At 37.0% G+C, this 18,412-nt stretch overlaps 1 protein-coding gene across 1 annotated transcript in view; it reads right to left on the reverse strand.

Moving 5' to 3' along the window:
• Positions 1-1,276: 1,276 nt before the first annotated feature.
• LOC112046991 (homeobox protein Hox-B1b-like) overlaps positions 1,277-18,412 on the reverse strand; it is a 49,527-nt gene continuing 32,391 nt past the window's right edge. Inside the window, exon 2 of the mRNA XM_024083874.2 lies at positions 1,277-3,448. Within this exon, the coding sequence (XP_023939642.1) occupies positions 3,060-3,448 (389 nt within the window). The 3' untranslated portion in view covers positions 1,277-3,059. The remainder of the gene's footprint in view (positions 3,449-18,412) is intronic.

An 18,412-nucleotide genomic window follows, 5' to 3' on the forward strand; every position in this document is an offset into this window, starting at 1 on the left:
AAAGTTTAGGGGTGTCTGGCAGGGGGTAGCAACTGTCATAAGTGTCCGGCAATGGATGACGAGATTTTTAAAGTTATCCCGAAGGAAATATTAAAAAATTGAGCTTTATACTTTAACGAATTTCAAGTACTATTTTATACACCTTTACTACCTGTTACCTGCCCAGGTAACCACAATCCAAACTTTATAGTCGCTGGTCGTTCTTACCTGTATAGGAGACATCTACAGAGAAACTTTCAACTTTTATAAAATAACGAAGGTCTGGCTGTCGTGGGCTCTTGCTCTATTATAGATTGAACAGTTACGTTTCATTTAATTTTCCGTGTTAGCACAATTATGTCAAACCCTGTACCAAAGCTGAGTTTTTGACGGCCTCCGTGGCATAGTGGTATACTTACAAGACGGAGGTCCTGGGTTTGATGCCCGGCTGAGCCAATTGAGGTTTTCTTAATTAGTCTAGGTCTGGCTGGTGGTAGACTTCGGTCGTGGATAGTTACAACCTTATTGGCAAAGACGTATTGCTAAGCGATTTAGCGTTTCGGTACGATGTCGTGTAGAAACCGAAAAGGGTGATGTGGATTTGCTTCCTCCTTCTAACAAGTTAGCCCGCTTCCATCTTAGATTGCATCATCAATTACCATCAGGTGAGGTTGTGGTCAAGGGCTAACTTGTAAAGCTGCAGTCTGAAATGGAAGTGAACTAGCTTGAGAGAGGTACAAACTTATCGTCGTCGGTCGTGCCGGAATGCTAAATCGCGTGGCGGTAGGGTGGTAACTATACACAGCAGACCAGGACCTTAGACAATTTAGCAAATATAAAATCAAGAAACAAATGCCGACTGATCTGATAGTGGTAAAAGAATTTTCAAAATCAGTTCAGTAGAACCCCCTATAATACCTGTTTATAATATTGGTATGGATGACTACCCGATTGGTCCAGTGGTTAGACTATATGGTTTGAGATCATTAGGTTCTGGGTTCAAGTCCTGGGTCGTGTTAGAAGGTACTGAAGGTCCCTTTCTTTTAAGAAATTTTCAATGAAGTTTCTTATCACTTGATGGGAAGTAGGTGGTGTTACACCCCGTGCCTTTGTTATTCATTACATCTGTTATTGTCATTGGAGTGAAACATTGTCATCCTAAGCTCGCTAACCCACATTGGCGTAGCGTGGTGGGTCTAAGCCCCATATCCCCTCTCCTTGTAGTTCGCCGTCAAAATGGGCTGATAATATATTAAGACCATAAAAGGTTAAAATACCATAAATAAAAAACTTTCAATTGAAAATAGTTATAATTAATTTACTGATTAAAAGTTAGTTGCTTAATGATACAAAAATTTACACACAACCGTACCTACCTACTGCAACTTCACTGTTTATATATACATTTAATTTTGTTTACTCTATTAGCGATAAATTATATCATGACAAACTGTACAATAGGAAATTACCTACTTATTTATTAATACTATATACTAAATGCGGCCATTTTCAATAGAAAAATAGAAATGAAAGTGTTTTTCAAATAGCATGGGTACGGTGACAGTCGCCTGTATGACGTTCATTATACGTACTATTATCGTGAATCGCGTAAAAATATCATGAATGAAACGAACTGTCACCCGCACCATCCCACATGTAACGAACTGTTAGCAAATGAATTATGTTTTTACAAGATAATATACAATTTTTCTTTAAAGGAAAATTTTATTTTATTTACTGAAAATATCCACAAAATAAAATTAGTTATTTTTTTTCTATTTTTTTATTATGAATATTATTACTGTAGTAACCCCAGAGGTCTTAAAGGTTCCCTAAGTCGAGGTCTGAGTCCCCTGTGAGACTTGGACCTCGACACAGCAACATTTTTATAGGCCTAGTTCTAGAATCTTAGTACTTCTGCGCTGCTGCTCACAAACAAACCAAGCCTAAGTACAACACAACCAGAAAGAAAATAAGTAATAACATAATAATAATAAATATAGAAATGTGGTTTTCTCTATGTCGAAAATGACCTATGATTCTATGTAACAAATACGGTCAGCAGATAACTCATTTCTATTTGTAGGTGCATAACATACGAGAATTTTCTTTATAAACTTGCTACAATTTTTTTTATAATGGGTACGTATTGACAGGTACTTACATCAATAATTTGCTAAATTATAGGTAATTATAAAATATGAAAATTAAAAAAATCGATATTTAATATACGCGGACGTTATTTTGATTCAAAAGGCAATATCGCCCAGTCCTGACCAAAATCCCTCTACGTACGTTTCACTCCGAAACCATTCAAAAAGGAGAAGGTTTTTTTTTACTTGAGCATTGTATATTTGCTTGGATACCTCAGCTCTTCACGGATTTGTGAAGTAAATAATTCTTTGTTAATTAAAAACAAAAATTGCTGTTTCAAGTTTGCTGACCTTAACTAAATAAATAAAAAATGAGCTTTGGTTTTATGACGTCACATAAATTATACTTAAGAACGAAAACATCTAACCGTTAACGTTTAAAATTATTGTAAAAAAAAGAATAAATTAAACGATGAGTTGTCTATTACGAAATCTCATAATAATTTACAGTTACTTATTAATTACTAACTTATTTTTAAACCATTTGTTTTAAAAAAATAATCTACGCTAAGTAACTTTTAAGTAATCTCAATAACCTTTTGAAGTTTGCTAAAATATATAAAGTACCTTTTAATTATTTATTATTGTTTCAAAATTACAAAATAATAGGCTTATCGATTATTATTACATTTTTGGAATTTATGTTAAGAAAGTTTGTCACTTTTCCTATTATTCAAGGTTCATAAATTTATTGCTTATTTTATGCAAATAGAAACATAATTCATGTCTGTTATGATTTCGGAACAAAGATTTTAAAGTTTAGGATTATTATGTTTACTATTTCCCATATTTTCTAATTATTTGACAAAATCTACATTTCCCATAACTTGTGACTACAGTAATCGTAGATGGAAATTAGAAATTCCTAAAACACAAAATGCTTCGAAAATAGTCTTTGAAATTGATACCCAAAATGTATAGTAATATTTAGCTGGACTCTCGACTATTTTCATTTGAGCCTACTGCAGTATGACTGGTACTCGGTGCCACTTCTGGAGCCACGATAAGACCTTCTTTGATTCTCTTCTTCTGTTTCATTCGTCTGTTCTGGAACCATATTTTGACTTGCGTCTCGTTCAGTTGCAGGGCGGACGCTATCTCTATCCTCCTCGCTCTTGTTAAATATTTGTTAAAGTGGAACTCTTTCTCTAGTTCTGTTAGCTGTTTGTTTGTGAAGTTGGTTCTCCCCGTGTTGTTCAGGTTGAGGAGGGGGTTTGCCAGCATCTGGTTTCCGGTTGGAGTTCGCAGGCCGTCTTGTGGGCTGCCCAGTACACCCTGGGTCACGAAGTCTGCGGGCGGGATCATCAGTTTTGGCACTGGAAAGAAATAGAAAGCATGTTAGAAGTTGAACTGTCTCTTCTAGCTTATTCTGTAAAAAATGATTTTCTGAACGGGTGAACCGATCGTTTTCTGTTTGACTCGGTAGGTAGCATTGCTAGAGGGCTCTAGGAATGTTCTTTCGTTTCTGTCTCAGGGTACCAGCCCCTGTAGCCAAGTGGCATTCTCTTTCTACGATCGCAAACGCTTCGAAAACTAGAAAAATGTATGGCATTGACATGCTATCGACAGGTCACGTGGTCAAGATCTGTCATACACTTTTCTAGTTTTCGAAGCGATTGCGATCGTAGTAATAAAATCGTCGTGCCACTTGGTACAGATTCACAATTGGATCGTAGTTTCAAATTAAAGTCATAATTTTATCAATAATTTAAGTTTTCGGCTAAGATAACGTCTGAAGGATGTATAAAAAAAATATAGTGGCTTTTATAGTCGATGTCATTTGACCACAACGAAATGTCAATAGCCGTCGCTCCGCAAACTTTTTCTGCTTAAATAATAAAAAAAAATTTTGCAGTCGCAGGTCCGTGGGTTTGTTTGCACGTCTCATAATATGTTTACGACGCTACAAAGAGATGTCGGTGGGAGCTCGCCAGTCGCCTCGCATACAATGACAGGTGTCAATTTTTTCTAATTCCGGGGGGAAAAGATAAAAGATATTGGCTGTTAAGGTGCGTTTTTTGGAAACCGACGGAATCTGGGCAGTACAGAGTAAATGTATCTAAAGACATAAAAGCGAGAGGTCACTCTTTCGCAATATTTTGAAAACAGCTTGACGTAGAAACTTGAAATTTGGTAAGGTTTATAATCAGCTAATTAGTTATTAGGCGACCGCTATGAAAGTCGCGGGCGTCCGCTAGTTTTATCATATAGGTTATCAAAGTACCGTTTATCATTCGTATAGGTACAACCCACCAATATTAATGTTATAACCTAAGTTAACCACTCATGTTATTAGGCACACGATAACAATATTTATAAACATTACATTAACATTAGTAAAAGCCACACAATGCAGTCTTTAGTCAACCTGAGATATTGGATTTGGAATCTTGTGCGGCAGTTTATACTTTGGTCAAGGCAAAGCAGAAAAATCCAACTTCTTTACATTACGGTTTTTGACAATCCGTTATAAGAACGTTATATTTATAATATATATTGTAGAATAGCTCCATGTTTTAACATTACGCACCGTGCGTAATTTATTTGAATCTGTTTATGGGATAGTTTACACGCGCGTTGAATTCTAATTTTCTGCACAATGTTTCACATGTACGTATAAATGTACCTATAATTTTCAACTATTGGTACAGAATGAATGTTAAAAAGAAATTATTCATTGAAATTGAAATGCTGATTCTGTTCTTGATAATTGCAGTCAGAAGGAATTAGGTTCTAATATCAATAATGGTTTGTTGAAATGAAATGAAATGGCTTTCAATTTTGATAACGAAGATGGATGCAATCAGATAGATTTTTAGTTTACGAGCATCTTTTATCATACTGTGTTCAATGCGTATTAGTTGTTTTAAGTGTGGAAACTGTCGGGACGTCCTCAGCAAAGCGTACCTTAAGCTCAGCGCCCCGCTGCGCAGGAGTGCCTAACCTGCAGTCGCTTCACGGTAAATGTGAAGTTTTGACGTTTATTATTGTAGAAAAGTAAACACGGATTGAGTTCTACGTGTCGTGCTGTCTGAGCGAGCGGTGCGGGGCACGGGGTAGGGGGTCGCGGGGCGAGGGGTCATGTTGTTTCACTTTTACGCTTCATCAGAGCCGTGTAAATGCCACTATAGTATGCCACAATTAATACACATCACTATCTTACTGAGATAAATTCAAATTCGAAATTATTATTATTATTATTATTATTAGGTAATGATGATAATAATTGGTCGTAAACTTAAAATTAAATTTACGAGGGTTCCAATTGCGCCTTGTGCGACATGAGCCCACAACAAACTCAGACAGAGTTTACTTTTTTGTTTATTTTACAAATTTATATAGAACTAAGTACACAATTGTATCATCCTCATTATCAACCCACATTCGGCTCACTGCTGAGCTCGAGTCTCCTCACAGAATGAGAGATGTTAGGCCAATAGTCCACCACGCTTTCCCAATGCGGATTGGTAGACTTCACACCTATGGAGAATTAAGAAAATTCTCTGGTATGCAGGTTTCCACACGATGTTTTCCTTCACTGTTTGAGACATGTGATATTTAATTTCTTAACATGCACAGAACTGAAAAGTTGGAGATGCAAGCCCCGGACCGGATACGAACCCACACCAGAAAAAAGGGGGCAGAGGTCATATCGTATAACGTATAGTGCAATTCAAAATCAAGTTATTTTTATCATCTAAGACTTTTCTATAGAGCTGCTTTTAATAATAGCAGATACGAGTAGAAAGCAGGGTCACTACCCACTGCGCCATTTTATGTAGATTAAATTTTAGAGTCAAATGTCATGTATTTTCTCGCTATAAAAGTCCATTAATAGAGGTCTAGATTCTGAATATTAGAACAAGAATCAGACATATTTCATTTTATAAAGGCTGAATGTTTGGAAGCCCAGAAGGTGATTACGGTAGCTAAATATAGCTAATAATATCATGAGAAATCATGCCTCCAGTCGCCAGATCCCTTAGCTTAAAGTTTTATTGTTAACGGTGATTCTCGAAAAGCTGTCGCGAATTTCACATTTTTTATGATATAGGCTACTACTAAATACAACTAAACAAACACAGTACCAACATCGTTCGATGCATGATCGCTTACCTAATAGGTCTGATGGTAAGCGATGCTCCGGCTTGACCATCCAATGATACTCATAAGTTAAGGTGTGAGAATTAAACGATTGATGAATAGTTTCTCTATCAAAGTGCCAGAGATATTATTGCCTATTTTTTGGCGCGTATTGTAGGCATATGTGTATATGATACGCTGAGTGGTTCGCCAACTATCCGCGTATCAGCGATATTAGTTCGGGAGCGGCTGCGGGATTAAGGGATTACGTACTGCGCCGTATATTGCAGTGCTGTATGTAGGAGCCCCTGTTTGCTCTGTTTATTAATTTTGGATAAGTAGCTACTATGAATAGAGTATTTTATCTAATATATCACATCACACAAATATTATAAAGGCGAAAGTTTTTGTGTGTGTATGTTTGTTCCTCCTTTACGCTGCGGCTACAGAAGCGATTTGGCTGAAATTTGGAATGGAAATAGATTTTACTCTGGATTAACACATATATATTTTTCATCCCGGAAAAATCCATGGTTCCCGTGGGATTTTTGAAAAACTGAATTCCACGCGGACGATGTCGCGGGCGTCCGTTAGTTTTTTAATATTTGATGTAGGTATATCGTGTTAGTATAGTAGGGTGTTATAGTATTTTTTGTGGGCCTGATCTGAGTTCAGTTTCAAACCTGAGTTTGACTTAGGCTCTTCGTAGGCTCTTAGTAGGTGCGTAGTTTAATTGTAAATGTTTGACTTTAATTGTCATTATTAAATAATGACATAACTTGGCGTTTCAAAACTGCTTGTAAACTAAAGCCTAATTGAAATAAATGAATTTTGAATTTTTTGAGTTTTTAAAGTGGGTATTATAATTTAATGACGTCGAGCGTAGAAATCCCTAATCTTTCGAATTTTAACGAATAGACTTTCATACAAAGTTCCCCTTTAAATACAAACTAATACGAGACAAAAATATTAATTTTTACGATTCAACTAGTACCTATAATATAATATAGGTATTTAGTTACAGATGTAATGTGAAAATTTTCAACATTCGGATGATGATGAAAATCGGATACGTCTTCGCTCGTGAAGCTGTGATACATTTTACGATTCTGGTTATGTAAGAATTTATTATTATTTGATGAAGTTACATTCAGATAATTTTAATTAGCTAATTAGTAATTTATTCCAACATGTCAGAGACGCGTAACACAAATGACAGTCCCTACACTACCAGTCTTGAACTTAACAATTCAAAAATTGAAACACCTTTTCAATGCGTAATCGCATGTATCAGATGTCAGATCCGTACCAAATGGAGACGTCAGCTGGTCATTTTTTTCATCCACATTCTGTTTACACCCATTTTTCGGTAAAGAATTTAGGCAAATATGGCGGCGATGGTACGACGAAAAAAATTACGACACATCTGCCGTATTGTCCAATTTTCAACCAATGACATCCATTCGCGCTCCCCTAGCTGTCATTTAGCTGTCAGAATTTGGAATTCTTTATGACACACCATTGTCTGCGCGGCGTGTCCAATTTATACATCGGTCGCAAAAGAGATAGATGCTATTAGAGCTGTATACAATAATTTATGTTGTTCTATTTCCATCTCTGTCTAGTTTGTGGCGGTACCAACGCGCAGTCCGAGTCGCTTCAATCTTTTTTCGTATAGGGCGTTGACAATATACATTTTGTGCAGTGTTCGACAATCAGCCTGATGGAATGGCCCGCGTAATTCAGATATTGAAGTTATTGATGGCTGTGTAGTGCGTGCCCGCATTGGTTGGTAAATAAAGGGTTATTGTTACATGGGGTTGCTCAATTAAGGAATTTGGCGTTTCGAATGTAAATCTGAATGGATTTATTTAAAGCCTTGTATCCGTACGTAATTGAGACATAGGCATATTAATACATCTTAGTAACAAAATTTTGTCCTTGTTTTATATTTTATTTGTGATCTTTTTAAAATTACATTAGTTTAAAGGACTACTCTTTTAATTCAGAATCTCTCAGCGCGCGATGGAGATCGCTGCTTGATGAGGAGATCCGCAGAGGAACCAAAGTTACCGACAATGTTTCACAAAGAAGAAGTGGCAATGGGCTTATGGTTCGAAGAGCCGAAGATGGGGTCCCAAGGTGCTGGAATAGTGAAAATGGTGTAGTGGTTGACCTGTCACTAGGTTGACCGAGGATATCGAGCCGATTGCAGGATGCAGGCGGCTCAAGACCGTGGTCTGCTAAGTTGAATAGACACAATTTCCGAAAATACGTCATGGCGTAGAGCAGACTCTTTCTTTGAAAGATTGTTGTTGTAAAATGCGTTTAATGTATTTTGCATAGCAAGAAACGATTACTAGAATCTAAGTAATGAGAGAGAGAGAGATGTCATGGATATGTATAAGTAAACATACATAAAAACCATAAGCATTTTTAGAAGAAGGTCTATATCATCATTGCGTAATCCCTGCGCGAGGGTTACCGTCGCTGTCACCTCAAGCTGCGTTAACAAACACTGCGTAATGGATTACTGCTGTAGCGACCTTCGGCGTTGACGGTGACGCGGTCGGGTTACCTCTCACATGCTACCCCATGGCGCAGTGGTTAACTTATACAGCTACGTATTATGAAGGTTTTTAAACTGCTTCCGCGGCCCAATAGTTAGCACACGTGGCTTCGTATCACTATAGGTTTTGGGTCAACATCGTCATTAACCACCTATTTTCGTCTCACTGATGAATGAACACGAGGCTCCTCTCAGATTAAGAGGGGTTAGGCTAATAGTCCACCACGTTCACCCAATGCGTACCTATCTATAGATAAAAATCACACACCTGAGAATTAAGAAAATTCTCAAGTACACAGGTCTACGATGTTTTTCCTTTGCCGTTTGAGACACGTTATATTCAATTTATAAAATGTTGGAGGTGCATGCCTCTGACTTCAAACCTATGTCCTCCTAAGTGAAGGCAGTCATATTCTGCGTCGGTCCATGAAATGTAAAGATTTTCTTTTTTCGGAAAAATTCCAATTAATTTCAGCCCGAAAGTTGAAGTGGTATTACACCACCATGCTTAGAGTAACACCATAAATTTAACAAATCTATTCTATGATAGTGGTCCTATACAAAATAAACACCCTATACTAAGCCCGCCCACCAGAACAGAGCAGATAGATGGTGGGGTCCAACCTCCATACACCCTCTGAAGAGACTTACAGGACCAAGTCTCATGGGCTATTAAAAATGAACTGATAAAGTTTATGATGATGTCTCGAGCTTTAAAAACCCCTGTACTACAACCGTTTCAAATCTACGCAGATATTAAAATACAGCGCATATCATAGAGATGGCAGGGGTCGCAAATCGTCAGCCGAAGCGCGCAAGCTACGCAACGCAAACATTCGCGTAATGGATTAGTGGTGTCGCGCTGGCCTTCTACTGTTACAGACAAACAGACAAACACGCGGCGCCTTTGACGAGCCGCGCTCGCTGTTGACCGCGTGGAGAACTGAATATCTGTGAGTTCGGTTTTTGCTGACGAACGATTATGCGGGTCACCTGATGTTAAATCTCTTTATAATCGTATGTTATGGCCAGTGTGCCTTGTGGCAGTTTTCAATGTTTTCATACTGTGACTATCGCTTATACATACGTACACGAGAATTTATGAGGAATTGAAACAGTTGTACAGTTGTGCCACTAGATGGCGCTGTTTTGATTCCTTAGAAATTCGCGTTTACGTTTACGCGATCGTCAAGGTATATGAAAACATTGAAAACTCCCACTAGGCACGTATCTTTAGATTTATCACTAGGCACTAGATCTGTATGATCGTATCTTTAGATTTATCGTTTTATTCTCCAAATCTCGTTGGTCGTTTGTACTTATTTTATTACCTAAACCAATTTTAATTTGATAACAAACTAGCAGATCCCTCGCAGTTTTACATTCGTTCTCCCGTGGAAATACAGTGATAAAACAACGTACATGACTCGCTGAAAATGTAGTTTTCCACTGGTGAAAGAATTTTTAAAATCAGTCCAGTAGCCAATTCGTAATAAAAAACAATAAATTTTATCGTCCTTTCCCTATCTTCTATCTTAATCCTCTTTAGTTTAGAAAAACTACGTTGTTTACGTACGAGTACGAACCATACCCCGACGTAGAAGTAGTTGCAAGCAAATCGGAGAAGCTTTGTCTTATTGTAATATCAATAAAACAAGGCCTGTGTTTTACTTCAAGCTTGGCCTAACCTCCTCGTAAAAAAAACAAGATCTATATACATGCTATAAAACAAAGTTTTCCGTCGCGTCGTGTCGAATAGATTTTAAAGACCTAAGAGTGATTAGGAATGTTTAAGTAGGTATATAATTTATGAAGTTTCTGTGGACATCGGTATCAAATACCTATTATCGGCAAGTCGTACGTCTGGGAGCTTTCATCGAAAACGTTGCTCTTCAACTTCTCCATGTTATGGATATTTCTCTTTTATAAATCTACAACACAGTTCGATTTTCTTGCGAATGAAGTCACGGGTGAAACTAAGACTTATTGTATGATAGAAGATTCTATTGAAAAATTCGTTATTATGACGATAGTCATTTCAAAGGTTTAAAATTATTTATCTTTCATGCTATAAACACAACTTTTGAATTAATATAAAAGTATACAAATATTAGGACCAAATATTGGATCCATAAACAAGTATCCTTGGAGTGGATATAAAACAAAGAAACACGACACCAGCTCTGAGGACAGGCCATAGACGAAACAGAAGAGTTTGTCTTTGGTTTTGCGTCACTGTCAATATTGACGTAGACCTGCGTGTGCGCATGCCGGCCGCTCCAAGGGCTTGTTTCCGTTGACACACGTCAATATGTCGTAATCATTCTGATGGTATTGATTCATTTTCATTCAGAGACCGCAGATACTAGCGGATGCTCGCAACTCCGCGTGGAATTCTGTTTTTAAGATTCCAGACCGTCGACTGTTCAAATATAAAACGTATTTTTTTATTTATTTTCCGGATATATTAAAAAAAAATTCAACTTTCTCTAACTGAAACCTCATCATTGCGTTGTAATCAAGCGAAAGCCAATTTGTGATAAAAAGTTAATAAACCACATACGAAGTTGCCACTTGACAGTCGCTTAGCCTCGTTGCACCCATTCAAAAAACTTCGTTTGCCACGAAGCTAATAAGTGTCTATCAACTGGGACATAATTTTTACCAGTGGCGATAACAAGGTTTTTACCAGAGTATGCACTCTGAATAAAAATTGGGAAGTTCCTTGACCAAACTATGTATTCTGTGGTCCACCATCGGTTTGTATTGTGTACAGGATAGGCAGTGCATTTTTGCATGTCAAAAGTTCACGCTACTACACGTAATATTTTGGTCGATCATCGAACAGGCTGTTAGACCGTCACTGATTTGACGTTGAGTTTGCGTAGTAAGACTTTCGTGCTACAGTGGAAACGTGCCGCCGGCCGCAGTGCGCTGCGCAAACAGCGGGCCGAGTGATGTGGCCGGTTGTGCTGATGCGCAAACACTGCGCTTGCACAAGGGATCTGTGCGGGCTGCGGCCTGCTTCATCTCACCAACACCTTTTTGGGGTTCCGTGAATGATATTTTATACTAGAGACAGGGCACTAGCGCATCAAAACTGAGGCGGATAAAATATGTGCATAATTGTCTTAATAATTTCATTTAGTCGCTTATTAAACAACGAAAGTTATTTAGACACATAATACCTAAATATTGTCTATAATGTCGAGTTATGTGTTTAGGAAGTATAAAATAATGATGTTAAATATTGTTAGATGTGTGGTAGGTACCAGGTGATGAAAAATGAGGCACTCAAAAAAGGATATTTCCACATCTCAATGTTAGTTGTGGTCAACAACGAACGTTATTTAAACAAATAATACCTGAATATCTTCTACAATGTCGAGTTGTGTGTTCAGGAAGTGTAAAAACTATATGTATTTATATAAATAATGGAATTAAAGACAAAATTCTGCATGTGTACGCTCAGTTTTGTATCCTATTATTCGGATCACTTATTGCGGTGATTTTGTAGGGACGTAACCGATCTATAGTTTAGAATAATCATTGGTATGTTCGGTATAAATTAAACAATCCTAAAAATAAGAACCAATAACTAGACTTCCTCAAAAGTAACAAAAATTCGACAATTAATCAAATTCGACATTAAAACAGAAAGAAAGAAGAAAGAAAGAAAGAAAATAAATTTATTCAAATCTAAAAGTTACAGACAGTCAGTACCCTATCCTTATGACAGCATGTCTGTCTGTAACCCTTAAAAAGAAAGGGTGTACAGCTCAGCATATGCCGTGTACTACGTACAAGTATAATACACGGATATCTGTTCGATTCAGCGATATACTGCTATTGTAATTATAATTTTAAGTATTTTAATTATAATTATAATTGAATAGTTTGCAAAAATCGGCAGATTTATTTCTTGTCGGATCGGACATCAATCTTTCTTTTTCATTCATTCATTTGCTTTCATAACTACAAACATACGTTTCAAAAGTCTTCTTCAAATTATTATTTTTTTTTATTTTGAGAGGAGTTTCGTCAATAGTGAGCCGAATACGAGAGCTACAATTCATATTGACGGGCAAATTATCTTATGTTCCGTGACAATTATACACGGGAATGATGGGGAACGTTTAAACATTGTTTATAATTATATTTTGTACAATTTTACTGATTTTCAGCTTGTTGAGATTTTATGTACCTTCGAATGTCTTAATTGACCGAACTACCTACTAGCAAAATCCATGCAATAAAAACCCTACAAAATATTATCATTGTTTTATAATACCATGCTCAGTTATCAAAATATTGGAGATAGTATAGTATTATGCTTAATTGAATATCTCCTGAAAATGTAAGAAAGTGTTTCCTAATTATGTCGGACATAAGTCTTTAAAATCTTAACGAAAACAAATAGGTGTATACAATAGTATTTTGTACATGTTGGTATTAACAAGGATTTCCTAACACCGCGAATGTGTCTGTCACAAAATGTAATAAAGTGCGTCCAATAAAACGAATTAATATCGGACCGGACACCGCCGACGAATGTTACTGCTACATTGTAACAGATTGCTTTGTCGGGACGAAAGGATTACACCGAGGGATGGACGGGGTCTGTGGGGCCGCTACTGCTCCTGTTAATTAATTTATTGGCTAAGTTACTAAACACGATAGTTAAAAGCCTTTGACATGGAAATGTCAGTTAACGACATTACAATATGGTGGTGGAATCTGCATCTCGAAGCCGTGATAGCCCAGTGGATATGACCTCTGCCTCCGATTCCGGAGGGTGGGGTTCGAATCCGGTCCGGGGCATGCCACCTCCAATTTTTCAGTTGTGTACATTTTAAGAAATTAAATATCACGTGTTTCAAACGGTGAAGGAAAACATCGTGACGAAACCTGCATACCAGAGATTTTCTTAATCCTCTGTGTGTGTGAAGTCTGCCAATCCGCATTGGGCCAGCGTGGTTATTGGCCTAACCTCTCTCATTCTGAGAGGAGACTCGAGCTCAGCAGTGAGCCGAAAATGTGTTGATAATGAGGCGCAATCTGAGTAGCAGTTTTTTTTTTGTAGAAATTCATGATGTAGCTACATAGAAAATTGTCGGGTCAATTTCTCCTAAAGAGATTTGGGTGACGATGTCCAGTGGGTATGCGCGGTGGATTTACAAGTCCGACCTGGGTTCGATCCCCGGCTGGACCGATTGCGGTTTTCTTAATTGGTCCAGGTCTGGCTGGAGGGAGGCTTCGGCCGTGGTTAGTTACCACACTACCGACAACGACGTATCGCCAAGCAATTTAGCGTTTCGGTATGATGTCCTGTAGAAATCGAAAGGAGTGTAGATTTTCATTTTCCTCCTAACAAGTTAGTCCGCTTCCATCTTATCCCTTACCATCAGGTGAGATTATAGTCACGGGCTAACTTGTAAAGAATAAATTAGAACTAATTTGTGACAGAAAAGAGACAGTGAATTATTAAACAATTAGGATATTTCTCTATTAAAAAAGATTTTTACCAGTTACTCCTATACTCCCGAAGGTTGTCTAATAGGAAAAAGTAGTAACAAGTAGAAAAGTGGAAGTGTATTTACTTATTTGGAAAGTATTTGATGGACAAGTATTTGTTTCAAACTTAAAAGTCAGAGGATATGTAATATGGGGTAAAAATGATCTTTCGTAATAGATTCAACAGTACAGTATTAAGAACTCTAGCTATAATTAGCTATATTTAAATTAATCACGTAATTAGCTATAATTAGGATTTCACGTGTATTTTCCGTTACTTTAAGTTTTTTATCCTCACAATACCTACATAATTACACTGCTAAATCTCAAGTTAATTAAACGTGGCTAAGTTAATTAAATACTAAATAGCTACTTTACAAAAAGTGAAGTAAAAAAAACGAAATACAATATGACAGGTCTGGGAGTGCAGGGAGGAGAGGCAGGGGTGCGGGGTGCGGGGTGCGGGGGTGTAGCAAAGTATTAATAATTTCATCCCGGCGTTACCCGACAGTAGACGGTGACGGATCACCGCCGAGCGGAAAAAATACTGCTTTATGTTTACGATCTACAGCTTACGTAAACTGGGACTATCTTTTATATTTCATAATAACGAAAACAAAGGTTTAAAACTGAAAAAAAAATAAGCTTCACAGTAGAAATCCTAATTATACCTAACTACATGATACCTACATAGAGTTCTTAGCATTTGGTGCTCATAAAAAGGCTGATCAGGAAAGAAGAAGACCAGTTTCCGGGAGTTTTGAATTTATTGTTGGTCCTTTAGGTTTAGCCTATATTGCTTCGGATCATGAGTCCCTTTGTTTGAATCCTGGGTTTTGAGACATTCTTTTAAGACATATTCAGTAAAATATCTTAGGGAAAAAGTTGGTGGTGTTACATCCCCGTGCCTTGGAGAGCACGTTCAGCTGTTGGTCCCAATCGTTTTCATTCATTATCATCATCATCATTACCAACCCATATTCAGCTCATTGATGAGCTCGAATCTCCTCTCAGAATGAGAGGAGTTAGGCCAATACTCCACGGATGACCTATGCGGATTGGCAAACTTCACACACGCAGAGAATTAAGAAAATACTCCGGTATGCAGGTTTCCTCACGATGTTTTTCCTTCACCGTTCGAGACACGTGATATTTAATTTCTTAAAATGCCGCAACTGAAAAGTTGGAAGTGCATGCCAGATTCAAATTCACACCCTCCGGAATCGGAGGCAGAGGTCATATCCACTGGGCTATCACGGCTATCCGTACTTTTAGAGATAAATATTTTGTGCTTGAAATGAAATGGATTCACTCATTTCACTTAAATAAAAAAATATCCATAAATAAAGACGTTGCTTCCAAAAGCACTGACGAAAAAAATACACAGTGGTCAGCCTGTCAATCAAACACAATCATTCCATTATGCAACGTATGATGAGGGTGTTAGAGCTAACAATCGCGTGTAAGCCGTTGTTGGCAGGTTCTGTTAAGGGATGAAAGGCCCGAGAACCCCTCGAGAGGCCATCCATCGTCCGTGACGCCTCCGGTGGGATGAACTTGTTCCGTTCCGGACAATAGCGGGACGCGAAATGTTTGTGTTTTTTTTTCTGGCTTCAGGGGATAAATAAGTTTTGCCTTTTATACGAAATTGTACATATTCTGGCTTCCAATCTTTTACATACTTTCATACTGTTTAGAGCTTTCTTGGAAATACATTTTCTAATTAAGAAAAATAAATTAGTTTTGGTAAGTAATCGTGACAATGGCTCAAGCTCAAATTCACTGTAGTGAAAATTCAAACACTCAATGATTCAAAAATTAGCTTTAGGTTCAAAATTTTGTAGAAGTACTCATGTTATTAAAATTACAAATAAGATATACGGTTCATGGTTCGTTTTGTCTTCAAAAAGTTTGAATTTCAAAAAGTCTAAAATTGTCAATGTAAGATCCCAAGATCAGTATGACAAAGTTTTTAATGTTTAATCAGAAAGATCACTCAACACCTTGTAATATCAATGGATGATTCGATTGCATCTAATAAGTAGGTAATTGGTTTTTTATTTAATGTTATTTCCGATACTTTATTGAGTGTAACTCCAATAATAACTGTAATCTCCTGTCTACGGTAATCTTTATTTTTTTATTATTATCTTATGTTTTATATCACCTGTGATTTTTGTTGTCGATGTGAAGTAGATATCCAGTATCAATGTACAATAAGTACCTACCTATAGGTACCTACCTACGTGCGTGCGTGCAAAATGTATAAAATGTGAAGATTTGTTTGACATTTACATCTTATCACGGAATTACGATAAAGTAAAAATGATAAATATATTATTTCGGGCGCAAGTGTCCACGTCCTATTTTCATTTTCAGTAGACGTTAGATATTTCATGTTCTAAAAATATTAAATCGTTTTTTCACGTATACATAAACAACCGCTTAAAAGCTAAAGAGTAGTGGACGGACGGACAGACAGACGGACATGGCGAAACTATAGGGTTTCCTTGTGGACTACGAAACCCTAAAAAAGAGATTGAGTCCAAAATTGGGCCCAGTTTTCAGAACGATACGGAACTGAAAAACGATTAAAGATCTTGTATATTTTACTAGATTACTGCATTAGATTCTTAGCCGAAATAATATTCGCCAACAGGGAAAACAGGCTGATTTCATTATTTTCACACCAACCGTAGTTATTTATGAATACCTACTCTTAGATGCGCATTTCACTGATTGTCAATTGTCTTTGCCAACGCGGGCTGTCAATGTCAAAGTCAATCCATGAATGAAATGTCATTGTCAAATGTTATGTCAGTTTTCCTAGGGTTTTGACATTATGTATTATCGTATTTTCACTAAATGTGTCAAGTTATTGTCAAATCTTTATTAAAACTTTTGCCTGTCAGTTTGACACTAATAATACAATTTTTTTTTTTTTTGTCAAAGGTATACAAATTATTGCCCACCTGTGACACTTAATTTAACCGATTAGGCAAATAAAGATTTCTTTGAAAATTAGCCTCATGAGTTGTCCTTAATTGTCCTAATTTATAACTAATTTTCAGCTCTGTACCATTCGTATAATTTGGGCCCGAGTTTGTATGGAGACTAGGTATCTCCTTTCAGCAATTTGGAAAATCTTCTACAGTGCCTGAAAAATTCCTGAACCGCAGAAAATGCTGTAAAATTAAAATTGACACAGTAACGTTTCACGAATAAATTTTCCACACAAATTTTTCCCTTACCAAACTTTTTGTTTGTCCAACACCATCGAAGACGTATCCGGGTGACGCATCAACAGATAACGCGTTATTACAAATCAGCGCAACACAACATCTGGCGAGATATTGCTCGACAAGATAACTTGCCAAATCATCTTGTTCAGCCTGCGAGATACAGACGAGATGTCCGATTGTCTAAATATTTACGTATTTCAGTTATCTATATGGATGGATTGTTTTACAGATTTTTGATATCTTTTAATGGAGTCGTTTAACATTGCAGTCACGTTTTTTATAGACTAGCGGAGATCCTTTATATTTACATAACTTTTATTTGAAAATTTTGATAAAATATTAATTACTCTCTTGAACAAGTTATCAATATTCTCTTTCATTACGTTTTCATTTGAGACACTACCCGAGTTTTGGTTCTTAGTTCTCCATTTTTAATCCCCATAACTTTTAAACGGCTCAACCGATTTTCATTAAATATGTCTAAGAACACTCGCGCATAAGTCACCTTTTGATACAGAACAGATTATATTTATTTGTTAAGAACTTTGTGAACTGTATCAGCAAATAAAGGATTTGATATTTGATATTTAATATTTATAAAAAAAATTGACGTCACTGCATCCGTTCGGGGGCTATGATGCCACAGACAGACTGACAGACAGACAGACTGACAGAGAGATCCCTCTGTTTGCGTCGGGGTTTAAATATAGTCTATATTACGCGCTGATAAAGTAACTGTCGATTGGTGGAATTTTTAAAATTGATTTACCAAGTGGGACGTCGACAAAAGAATGCATTTTCCATGACAGGGTTCCAGCACATTGGGACCTGCAACGTCTAATTTTTTTCAGTCATGATCGAAGCCTAGCTCA

This window comes from Bicyclus anynana, chromosome 10 (assembly GCF_947172395.1).
Source record: "Bicyclus anynana chromosome 10, ilBicAnyn1.1, whole genome shotgun sequence".
NCBI lineage: Eukaryota > Metazoa > Arthropoda > Insecta > Lepidoptera > Nymphalidae > Bicyclus > Bicyclus anynana.